The sequence below is a fragment of the Trichomonas vaginalis genome, chromosome VI (assembly GCF_026262505.1).
Source record: "Trichomonas vaginalis G3 chromosome VI, whole genome shotgun sequence".
Taxonomy (NCBI): domain Eukaryota; phylum Parabasalia; order Trichomonadida; family Trichomonadidae; genus Trichomonas; species Trichomonas vaginalis.
In genome coordinates, this window is record NC_067208.1 from 8,606,897 (window position 1) to 8,621,125 (window position 14,229).

General features: G+C 36.6%; 8 protein-coding genes and 2 pseudogenes across 10 annotated transcripts, besides 1 other annotated feature; 5 read left to right on the top strand and 5 right to left on the bottom strand.

Moving 5' to 3' along the window:
• Positions 1-14,229: part of a mobile genetic element that runs on past both edges of the window.
• Positions 6,727-7,639, bottom strand: TVAGG3_0829570 (annotated as a pseudogene). Its single transcript has one exon. A coding segment is annotated over exon 1 (913 nt).
• On the top strand, positions 7,893-8,087 carry TVAGG3_0829580 (uncharacterized protein; the record flags this gene model as incomplete). Its single annotated transcript, XM_051248411.1, has 1 exon — positions 7,893-8,087. One exon carries the CDS (start codon positions 7,893-7,895, stop codon positions 8,085-8,087), a length of 195 nt encoding a protein of 64 aa, XP_051083886.1.
• On the top strand, positions 8,128-8,328 carry TVAGG3_0829590 (uncharacterized protein; the record flags this gene model as incomplete). Its single annotated transcript, XM_051248412.1, has 1 exon — positions 8,128-8,328. One exon carries the CDS (start codon positions 8,128-8,130, stop codon positions 8,326-8,328), a length of 201 nt encoding a protein of 66 aa, XP_051083887.1.
• On the bottom strand, positions 8,357-8,944 carry TVAGG3_0829600 (uncharacterized protein; the record flags this gene model as incomplete). Its single annotated transcript, XM_051248413.1, has 1 exon — positions 8,357-8,944. The coding sequence occupies one exon, from the start codon at positions 8,942-8,944 to the stop codon at positions 8,357-8,359; it is 588 nt and encodes a 195-aa protein (XP_051083888.1).
• TVAGG3_0829610 (uncharacterized protein) lies at positions 9,239-9,628 on the top strand (the record flags this gene model as incomplete). The annotated part of the gene is made up of 1 exon (XM_051248414.1): positions 9,239-9,628. One exon carries the CDS (start codon positions 9,239-9,241, stop codon positions 9,626-9,628), a length of 390 nt encoding a protein of 129 aa, XP_051083889.1.
• TVAGG3_0829620 (uncharacterized protein) lies at positions 9,656-9,863 on the top strand (the record flags this gene model as incomplete). The annotated part of the gene is made up of 1 exon (XM_051248415.1): positions 9,656-9,863. A coding segment is annotated over one exon (208 nt), but the record flags the coding sequence as incomplete, so codon positions are not given.
• TVAGG3_0829630 (cytochrome B-C1 complex subunit 6, mitochondrial family) lies at positions 10,274-10,984 on the top strand (the record flags this gene model as incomplete). Its single annotated transcript, XM_051248416.1, has 1 exon — positions 10,274-10,984. The coding sequence occupies one exon, from the start codon at positions 10,274-10,276 to the stop codon at positions 10,982-10,984; it is 711 nt and encodes a 236-aa protein (XP_051083891.1).
• Positions 11,034-11,297, bottom strand: TVAGG3_0829640 (uncharacterized protein; the record flags this gene model as incomplete). Its single annotated transcript, XM_051248417.1, has 1 exon — positions 11,034-11,297. The coding sequence occupies one exon, from the start codon at positions 11,295-11,297 to the stop codon at positions 11,034-11,036; it is 264 nt and encodes an 87-aa protein (XP_051083892.1).
• TVAGG3_0829650 (uncharacterized protein) lies at positions 11,896-12,745 on the bottom strand (the record flags this gene model as incomplete). The annotated part of the gene is made up of 1 exon (XM_051248418.1): positions 11,896-12,745. A coding segment is annotated over one exon (850 nt), but the record flags the coding sequence as incomplete, so codon positions are not given.
• On the bottom strand, positions 12,896-13,577 carry TVAGG3_0829660 (annotated as a pseudogene). The gene has a single exon. A coding segment is annotated over exon 1 (682 nt).

Consider the following 14,229-nt stretch of genomic DNA (forward strand, 5'->3'; position numbering starts at 1 on the left):
GGGCAAACTATGAATGGTTCGCTTTGAGAAACTCAGTACAACCACAAGCTAGAGAACAAACAGACCAGTATGCCACCATTGAGAAAATAAGAAGACTTGACCCTAACGTTCCAGGAGTTTATGTTAACCTTTCTGGACAAACTGCAGCAGCAGTAACCAAAGTAAAACTGAAACTTAGAGTTCCTTTGTCATCTTTCCTCATCTTCAGGTTTTTAAGATACTTGCCAAACTGGGCAGGAAAAATTTCTATCGAACTTACTCCAAGCAAAAATAACTTAGTCATTGCACCAACGCAAGACCCATTCACTCTTACAGACGTAGTGGGAACAAATAAAACGTCATTCGCCGACTTTTGCAAAAACAAAGTTGACTTAGACTTTGGTTTCTCAAACCTCAACACTGAAGTAAACTATTATTTCAATGCTGCTGGAGATGCTTGGGACCCAGTTAAGTTCACATGCGAAAATTTGAATGCAAGAGAATAGAAAGCAGACTTGCAGTCTATATGTTGGACCAGATATTTCAAATGCTTTAGCTGCCAAATATATTGCAGTTCCACTTATGTTCCCTATACACCAAATATCTGTCAAAGACTTTGCAGGTGAAGTTGGAAACCAAAGTGCTGACCCAGGTGCAAGAACAGATATTGCTTTAACAACTGCAATGAAACATGCAGATACTATGTTTGTACTGTTCAGACGAACTATAAATGACTATTCTTGCTTCTACAACCCTGGTATTAAATACCATATAAACATAGATGGCAAATACTATCCAAGAGAAGAATATTCTACAGTTGAGGATATGAGGTCATACAACTTGACATTAGATGCTATGAACTTTAACAACAACTTCACAACAACCATTAACCCTGAAATGCAAAGTTCTATTATGCCATATGTGAAAGTATGGACTCATACAGGAGGTCAAAAAACTCAATATACAAATGGAGACCGTTCAAACTTTTGGCTTGGCATTCCATTTGCTGACTCAGAAGACTTTATGGGTGGTATTTCAACTGTTGGTACTGTACAAATACAATATACTGGTGACAGAGACGGTCCAGATGAACTGAGAGCAAAGAAGTTTACAAAACCAATAGCACTTTTCACGGAAGATGCTCTTTTGAAGATTCGTTCGATGAAACCTGCTGGGGCTCCTCAGATTGGCATAACGACAGCTTCCATCGAGCAGATTTTGGCAGCAGGTCAGTAAGTTGTTCTTGAACTGACTTCTCTCCGTCAAATATTGACAGTACGCCAGTTTTGACATAAAATTGTAAGATAAACTTTCCTTTAGAAATATCGGTCAGTTTTGTTGTTATATTTTTGTCTGCTTCAAGAACTTTCACCATCTCGGTTATACCAACTTTCTTTGCTTTATGAAAATATTTTGGTTCAGCAAAGACTGCTATTCTATAACATTTTCCATTGTTTGTGTAAAGAACTACTCTGTCAATGAACTTGTATTGTTTGTGTGTGTAAACTTTGTTTTGCTTCAATTCGAAGAGATACTCAAATACGTCCATCTTTTTATTCTAAGTAAAATGTCATTTCCGAAAAATAGAAGCGTGAGTGTTTCAAAAGGTTTAATGGCGGTGGCAGATGTGAAGTTAAATTCACCAACTCAAACAAACAGTCAAAGTGTTGTTGTCAATGTCAAAGAAAGAGATGTTGAAGTGGGGAAACCATACGAAGACGAAGATGGTATAACAATAGTTCCTGTAAAAGAACAACCAACATACCCTGAAGTTAGCAGAGACTTAAGTTCTGTTGCAGATATTCGAAACGACTACCAACAACTTAAAGACAAACTTAAAACTCAGGAGAAGATTTGTCAAGCTTTAGTATAATGTTAAACTTGGTCGAACACAACCCTGTAAAAGTGAACTCATATGTCATTGCACCTCATGAAGTTTGAAAGAACTATTGAAACTTTTGACAGAGGCAGACGATATAAACATCAAGAAATAGAACCGACATTAGTTGCTGTGGTGTTTCATATAATGTCATTGACAAGATATACGTTATGAAAGGAGGTGAAACGTTGAACTTAAAGTATAGTTTCCCAGACGTCATAAAAATATTTGACGACCACAACATTTCATTAAAATTTATTTGCTAAGTAAAAATGTCAAAACTTCTTGAAAGATGTTTGAAGAAAAATAATATAGACTTTATTTCATGTAAAGGACTTTACACACTTTTGAACGATATGAAAGACCCTGTTTTGTTTGTTCGTGTAGACAAAGGAAAGTTCTATGTCTTTACAAAATATTTGAACTTCTTAGACAGAGAACTTCAAGAAACGCCATGTGAAAGTTTAGATGAAGTTCTTCTCCACTTTCAGAAAAACTTTTAAATATATATAAATGGCAGAAGATATAATGGTTTATACTATTACGACTAAAAACCCTGAGTCATATAATTCTATAACAACAAACAAAGTCCTCAAGGACGGTATTGTAAACTAACTTTAAACACAATGACGACTAAAGCCTGTTTTGCTCTTTTGACACCAGAAGACTTTATGTTTGTGAATGGTAAAAAATACTCCTTTGAAGATACTTACTCAGATATACCACCAACAGGTTTTGTTGACTTATTTAATACTTTAAGGACGGATGTAACATGTGCTGCAACTAGAGCAGGTTTCATTATGTTTGGATGTCCGACTGAGTTTACTATAACGATATGAGCTATAATACAAAACTTATATCTGGTTTTTACTACCAACAGTTTCCTATAACAGGAAAAGGTGTCATACAAGGTTTGTCTGTTCCATTGACTTTAAGTACACCTATTTTATATATTGTTTCAAACTTAGGTTCAAAGTGCTATTCGAATGTCGACAGAAACTATATGACCAAAAGATACTTATGCGTATAAACAATACTTTCTCTGCTGGTTTGCCTATTGTTCATTCGAATGCAGAGTTTTCAGCTTTAGTGAACTCAAACACTTTAGCAAACATAAACTTAACCTTAGTTGACGCAAACTTTGTTCCTGTAAAACTTTTATGTCCTATGTATTTGTCAATGACGGCAGAAAGTTTCGAATTGGAAGATGCAACTGGTGAAAGTATTGTACTACAAGAACAACTTCAACAACAAATAGCTCAAGAACAACAAATGCAACAACAAAGTCAAGAATAAAAAAATATTTTTTTTTATTTTATAAAAATGTACAGAAATAGATGTTTCAGATTTTTATGACTTCCAAGCGTTCAGAAATATGTGTCCATTTAGAGACTATAACAAAGCAGTCGAGAATTTGAAACGTTTAGTCCATTTATGTCGACTCTGCCCCAGAATGTTATGTTATGAAAGAATGGGATGTTGTAACAAACAAAGCAACAATAGTTTCAGAACAAGAATGTAGACAGAAACTTAAGAAAATAAAAGTCGTACAAGTTGGCATGAAGATGTTAGATGCTTGGGATACTTATTGTCAAAGTTAGAAGATTTTTCAGTTCGTGGTATAAAGTTCTATACACCTTCTCCAAACTTCTATTCTATCTTCACTGGATATAAATACGAACAAGTAGAATGGAAAGAAATGTTATAGAAGCTTGGTTAGACCATGTCAAAGAAATTATATGCAATGGAAACGAAAAGGTTTTGAGTATATCTTATGTTGGTTTGCAAATATCTTACAACATCCAAGTGCTAAAAAATGAAACTGCTCTCATTATAATTGGAAAACAAGGAACTGGTAAGAACACATTCTTTACAGATATCTTATGCAAACTGTTAGGGGCTATTCGAACCCGAATATGACAACTTAGAAAACATCTGCGGTAAATTTAACTCTTCAATAGAGAATATGAAACTTATAGTATGTAACGAACTTCAAAGTATAGATACAACAAAAGTTTTGAACTCAGATGCTTTGAAGAGTCTTATAACAGACAAAGTTGGAGTTGTTGAAAGAAAAGTATAAGACCAAAGAGTTTGTGAAAATGTTGCAAAACTTCATTATGGTTTCAAACAATTCTGTTCCGATGAAGTTAGAAAGTTCTGACAGAAGATATGTAGTTGTCAGAAACGTCAGAAGCTCATATGCAAGATACAGAATATTTTGACACTTAGCAGAAACTTTGACATCTGACTTTTACAACCACTTGTTCTCATATTTTATGACATTAGATATTTCAAAGTTCAATCCAAGACAAATTCCATATACCGAAGAAAGACAAACATTGTTAGAAGCAAACAAGAGTGTTTATGAACTGTTTATAGATGAGACTAACTTTGAGTGTTTAGATGAAAGGTCATTGTACGACTCGTATAAACAATATTGTCAAGAGTATGGTTATATGACAGCGTCTAAACGAACATTCTTGGCAAATGTCAAAAGTCTTTTAGATGTTCAGAACGGCGTATATACAAAGAAAAATTTTTCTGAGTAAATTTAAAAAAAAATATTTTTTTATTTTATTTGAAATGTACGCTGAGTTTGTTGGAAAAGACCTAGATAACGAAAATAGATATGCGCTATTCTGGTTAGATTGTCCTTATGAAATGTATGAAAAAAAGGCTTTATATGAAGAATATAGAAAATATTGTCATGAAAACGATATAAGACTAAGCTCTAGAGAAAAATTCTATGCTGGTATAAAACATCTTTTCGAAGTTCGGAATGGTGTATATAGAAAGAAATAATTTTTATGAGTAAATTTTAAAAAAAATATTTTTTTATCCGATAGAAAAGATGACGAAATTCATCTCAGTAAACAAGTACATGACAGAAGTCAAAGAAGAACTAGACCCATTCACATATTTGAATGTTTACTTCTACCATTTTGAAAAGTCTTCATTTGACAAAGTTTGGAACATCGAACCAGTTAAGTTTGCTATTGTGACTAAAAATGGTGCGAAATTTGAAGACTTAGACATAGAAGGTTTGTTAGCAGTCAAAGAAAATTTTGACAGAAGGTTCTCAAACCTTAAAGAAGGCAAAGCATACAAACTTGTTATACCTTATGAACCAAAGAAAGCAGACGACTATGAATATTATGAGTCTAAGATAGTTGAAGTTCAAGGTAAATTAGGTAAAAAGATTTTAGAGTCTAAGCCGGTGTTTGCTCCTAAAGAGGAAGAGAACATTGACATTGACCCAGAAATGTTCTAAAAATAAAATTTTATTTTTACATGTCAAATTTCTTTTTCTCTGGTTCAGGTTCTTTCTTCTCTTCTTTCTACTTTCTTTCTTTCTTCTCTCTCTTCTTCTTCTTTTCTGGTGGAGTTATGTCAAATTTCTCAGAACCATATTTATGTAAAAGTTCTTTCCTTTAATAGCTCTTCTATTCTGTTTCCTATTTCATCTTCAAGACAGCGCATGTGTCTTCTTTGCATTCTAAGAACTTTTGTTGGACTTCATCTCTCCAAGAGGCGTCATCTCTGTCAACAAGTCTGTCATTGACAAACTTAAAGACTTCTCTGCCTAATGTTTTATGGTTCTTGTCATATTCCCAGAAACAGAACTTTAGAACAAATTCACCTTTCTTGTTTACACTATGTAAGATTTTATGGTCGACAGATGTTTTGCTGTCAAAAAGTTTGTCTCGAATATAGATAGCGAAATCGCTCGACATTTTCAAAAAGATAAAAATTTTAATTTTTCTAAAATATGTTAGAAAAAAAGTTTGCTGACATTGACAAGAAATTTGAGAATGTTTTAAACAAGAACAAGAGGAAGTTAGAAAATGCTCAGATAAAACCCATACATGACAAGTTCTTATTTGCTCAAATGGTAATAACAGGTCTAATTGCACCACCTGGGTCGGGTAAGACTTTCACTTATCTTAAAATGGCTGCACAACAACAAGAACTAGATGAGAAGAACCCATTCTATGAGTTAGTTGTCATTTGTAGTACTTCTGGTCAATTTGACCAAACCGTCAATTCGTTCAAAGATATTATAAAAAAGTCAAAGTTAGTATGTATAAAAGACTCTGAGTTGTTAGATTGGATAAAGAAGTACCAAAGAAGAGTTTTGAAGTACAATGCTATAAATGAGTATGTCAATTCGAGGTTTAAAGACCCAAATGAGGAAATGCAGAGAATATTAGAGAAGAAACACTTCAGAAACAAACAGAAAGAGATAGAATACATTTCGAAGAAATTGCAATCTTACGATTGGAAGACATACCCTCATAGGTGTCTTCTTATCTTAGATGACTTTGCTTCTCATCCTTTGTTAAGAACAGAGAACAAGATATGTGTCGAATTCTTAAGAAGCTCAGACACTTTAAACATCTCAGTTGTCATTTGTGTAGCACAGCAAAGAGTTTAAGTAAGGATGTTAAAAGAATACTTACTGATATCATACTTTTCCCTGGATTGTCCGAAGACGATTTCATGGAACTTATGAAAGAGTCCATGGCAGGTAAGTTTGACAGACATGAACTATGGGAGAAGTACAAAGTCATACAAGACCCTCATACTTCTTTCAGAATTCACATCTACGCGAAAACAAAGTTCAAATTGTAAAAGTCAATAAAAAATAAAGAGTTTTGTGCTGAATTCAATAAAAATATATTTTTAGGGTAGATGGGTATATCTAACCCGATTTCTAACCTCATTTCTACCCATATGTCCTTACTGAAAAAGTACGTGTTCCATATGTCATTTTACTTCAGAATTTTACTCAGAATTCAATAAAAATTATTTTAGGGTAGAAGGTATATCTACCCGATATCTAACCTCTTTTCTACCCAGTTATTTTATAGCGTTTTCATGGTAAACATTGTGAATTCGTGAAATTCTAAACAATTTCGTAGCTTCTATTTCTCTGTCAGTACATCGAATGTTTTAACAATGCCGAAGGTTTCTTTATATTTCTTCTTGACATCTGAAAGAAGGAAATCGTCAGCTGTTGGATAGTTTTTTGTTTAGAAATGTCAACATGTCCATTTTATCTTCTGCTGGTTTCTCTGCCTCCCTCTTTAAGTCAGCATAGTCGTTTCTCATACGTTCTATCTCTTTGACGGAGTAGTTATATTTCCTCATTGCTGCTTTACATTTTGAACATTGTGGGTTCATTTTAGCATTGTACATTGAAATCTTACCTGCTAGTATGACTAAGGCGTCAATTGCTCTCTTTAACTCAAAAGTTGCGGGTTTTATCTGTTCATTCCATATCTTACCTCTTCTATCTTTATCTCTTATCTGCCATACACATTTTGCAACTAACGAAACAAAGTTGTCGTAGGTCTTAAACTCTTCAGATTTATATATGTCAGAGATGTTCTTATATACCATGTCGCAATCTTTGTCCATGACTTTGTGGTTGCAATGAAATCCAAGAAACTCATAGTTAACCTTACGTATGAACTTCTTTATTTCTACTGAGTCAGTTGCTTTGACTTCTATTTCATCGAATTCTGGAATAGTAAGCTTTTGTTGTTGGATTTCAGGCAATTTGGGTAAATGGTCAATAATATCCTGCATTTCATAAAGATATTCTTCATTTGTTTCATCTTTCGCACAACAGTCTAAATTACTTGTTAAAAGTTCTTGCTTTATCTTCTGGATTTCTGTCTCAAAAGTATATGAAGAAGGAATGAAGCTTTTCATCTCTACTAACATTGAAGTTGGGTTCATGACTAACGAGTTTGGTGCTGTTGTTGCTAACATGTTCTTACAATAAAAATAAAAAATATTTTTTTAAAAAAACCAACTTTATTTTTTATTTCGGGAAAACTCATGACAAATTCAAGAGGGTAGAAAAGAGGTTAGAAAAGAGGTTAGATATACCCTTCTACCCTAAAATATATTTTTGGTGTAAATTTCATGAAAATTCAAGAGGGTAGAAAAGAGGGTAGAAAAGAGGTTAGATATACCCTTCTACCCTAAAATATATTTTTGCTGAAAAAGTGTCATTTTTTTCATGTCCGAAGACTCGAAGGTGCAACACTTCCAAAATACCGACGAACTCAGAAGAGCAGCATGGCAGTATCTTCTTGACAACTTCTTTGAGTTCTCCAGGTACACCTTGGAAAATGCTGAAGAACTCCGACACAGAGAATTTGGAGAAATTGCACTCCAATACTACATTGACAAACAAAGGGTAAACAAAGGGTAAAATAAGACTAAAAACTTAACGTTTAAAAAGTGACATTTTTATGAGCTCCGAGTCACCGAGAAAACTTGGTCAGATGTTAGCAGCTTACTTCCCTGAGGAAGATGGAAGCGTTACATACGTAAGGTTCAAAAACAACGAACCTGGAATTGCGTACCAAATTCGCAATTACATGACCATGGAAGAGTACGAAAGGTTTCTACAAGAGAAACCAGCTCTAAACAACTCAGAAAAGAAAGAGTAAAAAGTTTAATTCGTAATTGTTTATTTTTTTACTTGTATGGGCAAGCTGCAAGAATGAAGTCGACTATCTCGGTCTTTGTCTTGACCAGTTGGACTGCTCTTGCGAGTACGTCTGTTTTACGGTCTCCAGCTGGTGTCTGACCTTCGTAATTGCGCATGTTCTTGAGAGCTCCAACTGTAAATGGTTGTAGGATGAAGAGTCTCTCAGACTGCTTGAGGTAGTCTTCACGGTCACGAACCGAATCTGTGGTACGAGTCGAATCGGTCGATTTGAGGGAAGAGACTGAAAGCCTGTCGTCTTCCATAGGGGCTGTGGCATAATCTTTGCGTAAACGGTTCAGACCTTCTTCGAACTCTTGGTCTCTCTTCGATTGAGATTGAGATTGGAATTGTGGGGCAGGGTTTTGCATAAACATCCAAGGGTTGGGGAAGTAAGGCATAGGCTGAGGAGGAGGGTAGTTCGGGAAGCCTTGTGGTGGGTAGTAACATTGAGGTGGAAATTGGTAGTAAATCGGAGGTACTTGCTGGAACTGAGGTTGCTGAGGAGACTGTTGTGGTTCTGCAGCTTTCGGTTCTTCTGGTTGGGATATGGGCTCGGTTGGTGGGACGTCGGACATCTGTTTGTGGCTTAACCGTCGGAAGGAAAAACTTTTCCTGTTGGAAGGAAAAACCTTTCCTGTTGGAAGGAAAAACTTTTCCTGTCGGAAGGAAAAACTTTTCCTGTCGGAAGGAAAAACTTTTTCTGTCGGAAGGAAAAACTTTTTCTGAAGTTCGACCAAAAGTTCTCAATTTTCGAAAATTTGAATGGTTTACGGACGGACAACTGGAAGAGTTCTTCCTGTCGTCGGGAAAATTTTTTCCAGTTGTCGGGAAAATTTTTTCCAGTTGTCGGGAAAATATTTTCCTGTCGGATGGAAGGACTCGGAATGCCAGAAGGATTTGACGAGGCAATTTACCTTATAGAGATAAATGAAGTTGTTAAGCAGTACTTGCGCAGGGTAATGAAGCCCAAGGTCAAGTTCACCAGTATTTCTGGAAGGTCTACACTTCAGCTCGAGACTTCGACTGGAATTCCAATTCAAATACCAGACGGGACAGCCTACGACGACATAAAGGACGCCAAAAGAGAAGCTCTTGTTAAGTTCCTAAACAAACGTCCTTGGATAAAAATACCAAACAAGGAGAACCCCCTACCCCATATGAAATTGGCAATTCAGTCTCTCCTTCACTTCTCGGGTCAGCCGTTCTACATAACCTGTGAAGGCGACATCCAACCAGTTCAGTCAACCTTAACGTTTTGAGTAAAAACATTTTTTTTCATTTTTTGAATGAAGCAAGTTAAATTCGTCCCACACCAATCTCAATGGACCGATGAAGAGTTTCAAGCCATGGTTGAAGGCGTTGAGAACGACATAGACGGCGAACTTGAAGGAGCTCAAACCACAATTGCAACCAAAATTGCACAAGTCAAGGAACAGATAGCTCCACTTAAAGCTACCAAAGCTACTCTTGACCTCATGGATACTTACCGTTTAGAAGTAAAGAGTGGAATAAGACAATTAAAATTAAAAACTTCTAAACTACGAAGCTATACTCCAAAAGTTAGCAGAAATGAGAAGACTTTACCAGAGCTACTTACATGTAAGGGACTTACCTTCAAGCAGTCCGACCAAAGATGAATTTTCTGACATTGTCCCAATTTTGTCCGAAAGTCAGCTCAGATGTTTTGAACTGCTCCCAACATATCCAGAATATGAACGTTTGCCTGAACTCTTCCGCAATCTCAAAAAACGTTTTTTGGTTCTCATGTTCCAAACTTTTATCGGAAGAGACAACAAACGTTCAGAAGAAGAACAAGATATTATTTTAAACTTGTTGTATGACTTAACCGTCATAACAAGCTTTTTGAAGTAAAACCGTCATTCTCAAACCACTTCATTTTTTCGATGTCCGAACAAGCACCGAAGCCAAACTCAATGGCAGATGTCCTTTCAATGTTGCCAGACAAGCGCCCAGTTCAAATTCAAATTTTGAATTTGAAAGCTCATCTGACAAACACCGTTAAGACTCTCCAAAGTAGTCTTATGGAAGAGATGACCAAGCTCAAAGCCGATGTCCTCATGAACCAAGCTTCCAATGAGAAATGCCTGAATGATTTGACGGAAACCTTGCGCAATTACGAGAGAGAGAACCGAGACCTTGCCAGACTCATCTACCGTTTCTTCGAAGAGATAGACGCCATCTGGAAGGTACTCGGAAAGGACAGAACCTCCAACACCGTAATTCGTGAACACAGAATTGAAGAAGGAATTGTCGAGGAAGAAGAGGAAGAAAAGAAACACGAAGAAGAAGAGGAAGAAGAGGAAGAAGAGAAACACGAAGAAGAGGAAGTTTGGGCAACCCTTGTTGCCGATGACGCTTATGAAATTTCCCAACCCTACCCATACCAAATCCGCAACAGGGAGACAGGCAAGGTTCTTACCCCAGTCCTCAACAACTTGGGACACTTGAACCTTACCCTTCGGAATCGCGGTTCAATTTCCATGGGCAAGCTTGTCGCAATTCAATGGGTTCCAAATCCAGGCAAGAAGACGAAGGTCAGACACATTGACGGTGACAAGCTCAACAACCGTAAGGAGAACCTCGAGTGGTTCTAAGAGTAAAAAAATTTTATTTTAGGGGGAAACCCCGAGTAAAATTAGGTGTTTAGTTCATTAAGTGGGTTAAATTAAGGGTAATTTGGACAATTAGCTCCCGACCTCTGAATTGGACTCTTTCGTCATCCCAGTTGCGTAGGAGGTCGTCCCAGAGGAGTTGGTAGAATTGCCAATCCAAGGACGATTTGTCCTCCCAGGCATTGAGGATGTACTGCTCGTAGAGTCTCATGACCTCTGCCTTGCACCAGACACCCTCTCCCTTGGAACGTAAGGCTTCTTCGAAGTGCTCGAATGCGATTGGCTGCGTGACCATCTGAAATGACACTTTTTGTCCGTTTGGTCAATGTTTGTGTCTCGTGCCATAGTCGACGAAAATACAGACAAACAGGTTATATATGAGTTTGAGACCAAGAATGGTGTAACTCGACCTGTCCGATTCAAATTCGAATAAAAATTTTTTATTTCATGCAATGTTTAACTATTTCACCATCTTCTTTACCCCAGTACTTACGCTTGAGAGGACACATGAACTTCGGTGAAAATTTTGTCCAATTTGAATTGACCCATCTTTTCACCGACCATGCCCATTTCAATGAGTTTGTTATAGCCTTCTTCGTTCGTCATGAGTGCGTCAATGTTCTCATAGTAAACCTTCACTTTGGATTTGACTTCGGAGAAGAATTTGTTGTAGTTGTCAAGGACTGCCTTTGCGAACTGAGGGTAAGACCAATGTTCGACAATAGGTTTTAATGTGGTTACTAAGCCACTTTGACCTTGAGTGAATTCGTACTTCAAAACAAAAGGAGAAAACCTTTCAACAAAGTTGTCGACCTTCTCATAATGTTTACTCTTCATCTCTTGAGGTTTCTTAATGGAATATCCCCATGTCGAATTCATAAGCAATTTGAGTGTCATTGCAAGTTTGGGGTTTGAAGCTTTCCTAATATCATACAGTTGTTGTATGACTTTTCCAACTGTATAGTTCCTTCCTGGGAACTCACCATCTTCGTTTGGAATTCCAGTCGGGATATATTGGACAAACCTCATGTATGCAGCGTTAAGGTCGACATAGTATATCTTTTCATCTGAGTCGAACTTGTCGCAACCAATTGGTCCAGTTTGTGGAAATTCAAGTGAGTCTCTTATCTTCTGAGAAACTTCTCCTGTTATCTCATAAACATCGTCGAAGCAACCTGTTTCATATAAAACCTTCTGACCTAACTCAGATGCTCTCCAATACAATTTGACGTCAATTGGATGTCTCAATGGAAGTTTGTTTATAGCATCTTGAAGTTCTTGCAACCTCATTGGAAGTTCTTCTGGTTCAGGTTGGTATCCGAACAATCCAACTCCTTTTGGAATTGTGTACTTCTTTTGTACTAGAACTTTGTCTGGAACAACTTTTGGTCTTGCTAACAATGAAAAGTTTGTTTCGTCTTTTGGTACAAAAGTTTCTGTCAGCTTGTCATCTGGAATTGGTTCCAACAAACCTTTCTCGAAAAGAATGTTTACAGCTCTGACAATGTTGCACTTGCCTTTTCCGAACAATGGGTTTGTAAGACTTTCGTTCAACATGAAGTGGTTGTGGACAATTACAATCTTCAACCATGGTAAGTCTTTGTCAACAACATAGTCGTCATGTGAAGAACCTTTAGCTGTAGGTATGTTGACTCGGATATTGACATTTGCCAACGGTGCAATTTTTGCCAATTGACCTCTGAGAATGTACCTTGTCTTCACACATGACTCAAGATACTTCATCTTCTCATCTGTAACAAGACCAGAGTTCCTGAGACATGTAAGAATACAAGGTTCATTGACAATTGTTTCAATTGAATTGTAAATTCCATACCTTGTCAAGTCAATGTCAGACTTATTTATGAACGGGAAGTATCCAGCATGTTGTCTGACTGCTTGAGGGTTAGGTTGGTACCATTCGAACTTACACTTGCAATTCCTTCAATTGCATTCAAAATGTCTGAGTCGGAGTCAACCATTTGTTCTCTCTTTGTAGTCTTGAAAGCGTCAAGAAGCATTGCAGCTGTTGTGACATTGCCATGCGCATAGTAAATATGACCATCTAAATCTGTTATGGTCAATCTGAGATTGTATCCTTTCTTATTTCCATCTTGAATTGCAGCAAGTACTCCCATGAAGCCTTCTTTGTTCTTTCCTTCGTCAAAGTTTACTGTAAAGGTTCGACCAGATGTAATTTGACTTCTAACTTCACGGTACTTTTCATATGCATATCTTGTTCTTTCCATGGGAGCATGTGCGTCTTCACCTTTTCCTTTTTTCCTTCTCAAAGGATGCAATTGTTCGTCATGTTTCCAGTAGAATCTGGCAAAGCCGTCGTGTCCTTCAACTTGAGGTTCACTAACATCGAAAGGCATGTCCATAAGACGTTCTTCTTCTAACCTCTCTAGTCTGTTTGGATAATTTGCGCGTGCTGTTTCCAAGTCCATTTCATAGCGAAGACCAGACAATTTGTCATAGACTTTTATGGGTCTTCCCTTCCTATATTTAAACTTCTTTGAAACTCTCCAACCATATCTTTCAACTCTGCTTTTATTCTAGCAGATTTTCTATCCATTCTATATGGGGGCATTTTTATAAAAATAAAAAAATATTTTTTTTCTTTACTTTACATAACCGCCTGCTGCCATAAGTCTTTGACGCCAACCCATACCAGCTAATGAAGGTTGACTTGGTTTAGTTTGGAAACTAAACTTTGGTTTTGGTTTATCTTCAGTTTTTGGTTCCTTCTTCTATCGGTTTTTCGTCACTTTTCGGTTCCTCTGACTTTACCTCACTTGCAGGATGTTGTGTCGTCAACATCTTCATAAATATCATATGCCATTTGTTTTTGTTTTCCTTTCAACTTTTTGTGTTTGTTGTAAAGTTTAGAATATTTCGACTCTAAGTCAATGAGATGTTCTATAATGAACTGTTGGTCAGTGAAGTAAACTTTTCCATCTGTTGTCTCGAAAGCTCCTTCAGACTTCAATATTTTATTTGTGAGAGTCTGTTTCTTTTTTGAGATACTAGCCGTTCCATTTCTATGAAAAGTGACTTTATAGTTAGGGTTTGTATTTCCAGACCTGGCACTTTCTATTATTGAATTTTTCTCTTCATCTGTAAGTTCTTTGACAGGTTTTGACAATGGTTCTGAACTTTTTGTTTGTGGTGTCAAATCTACCGTTTCAACTTCTTCGGTCATTTCATCTCAGTAAAAAATTTTAGTT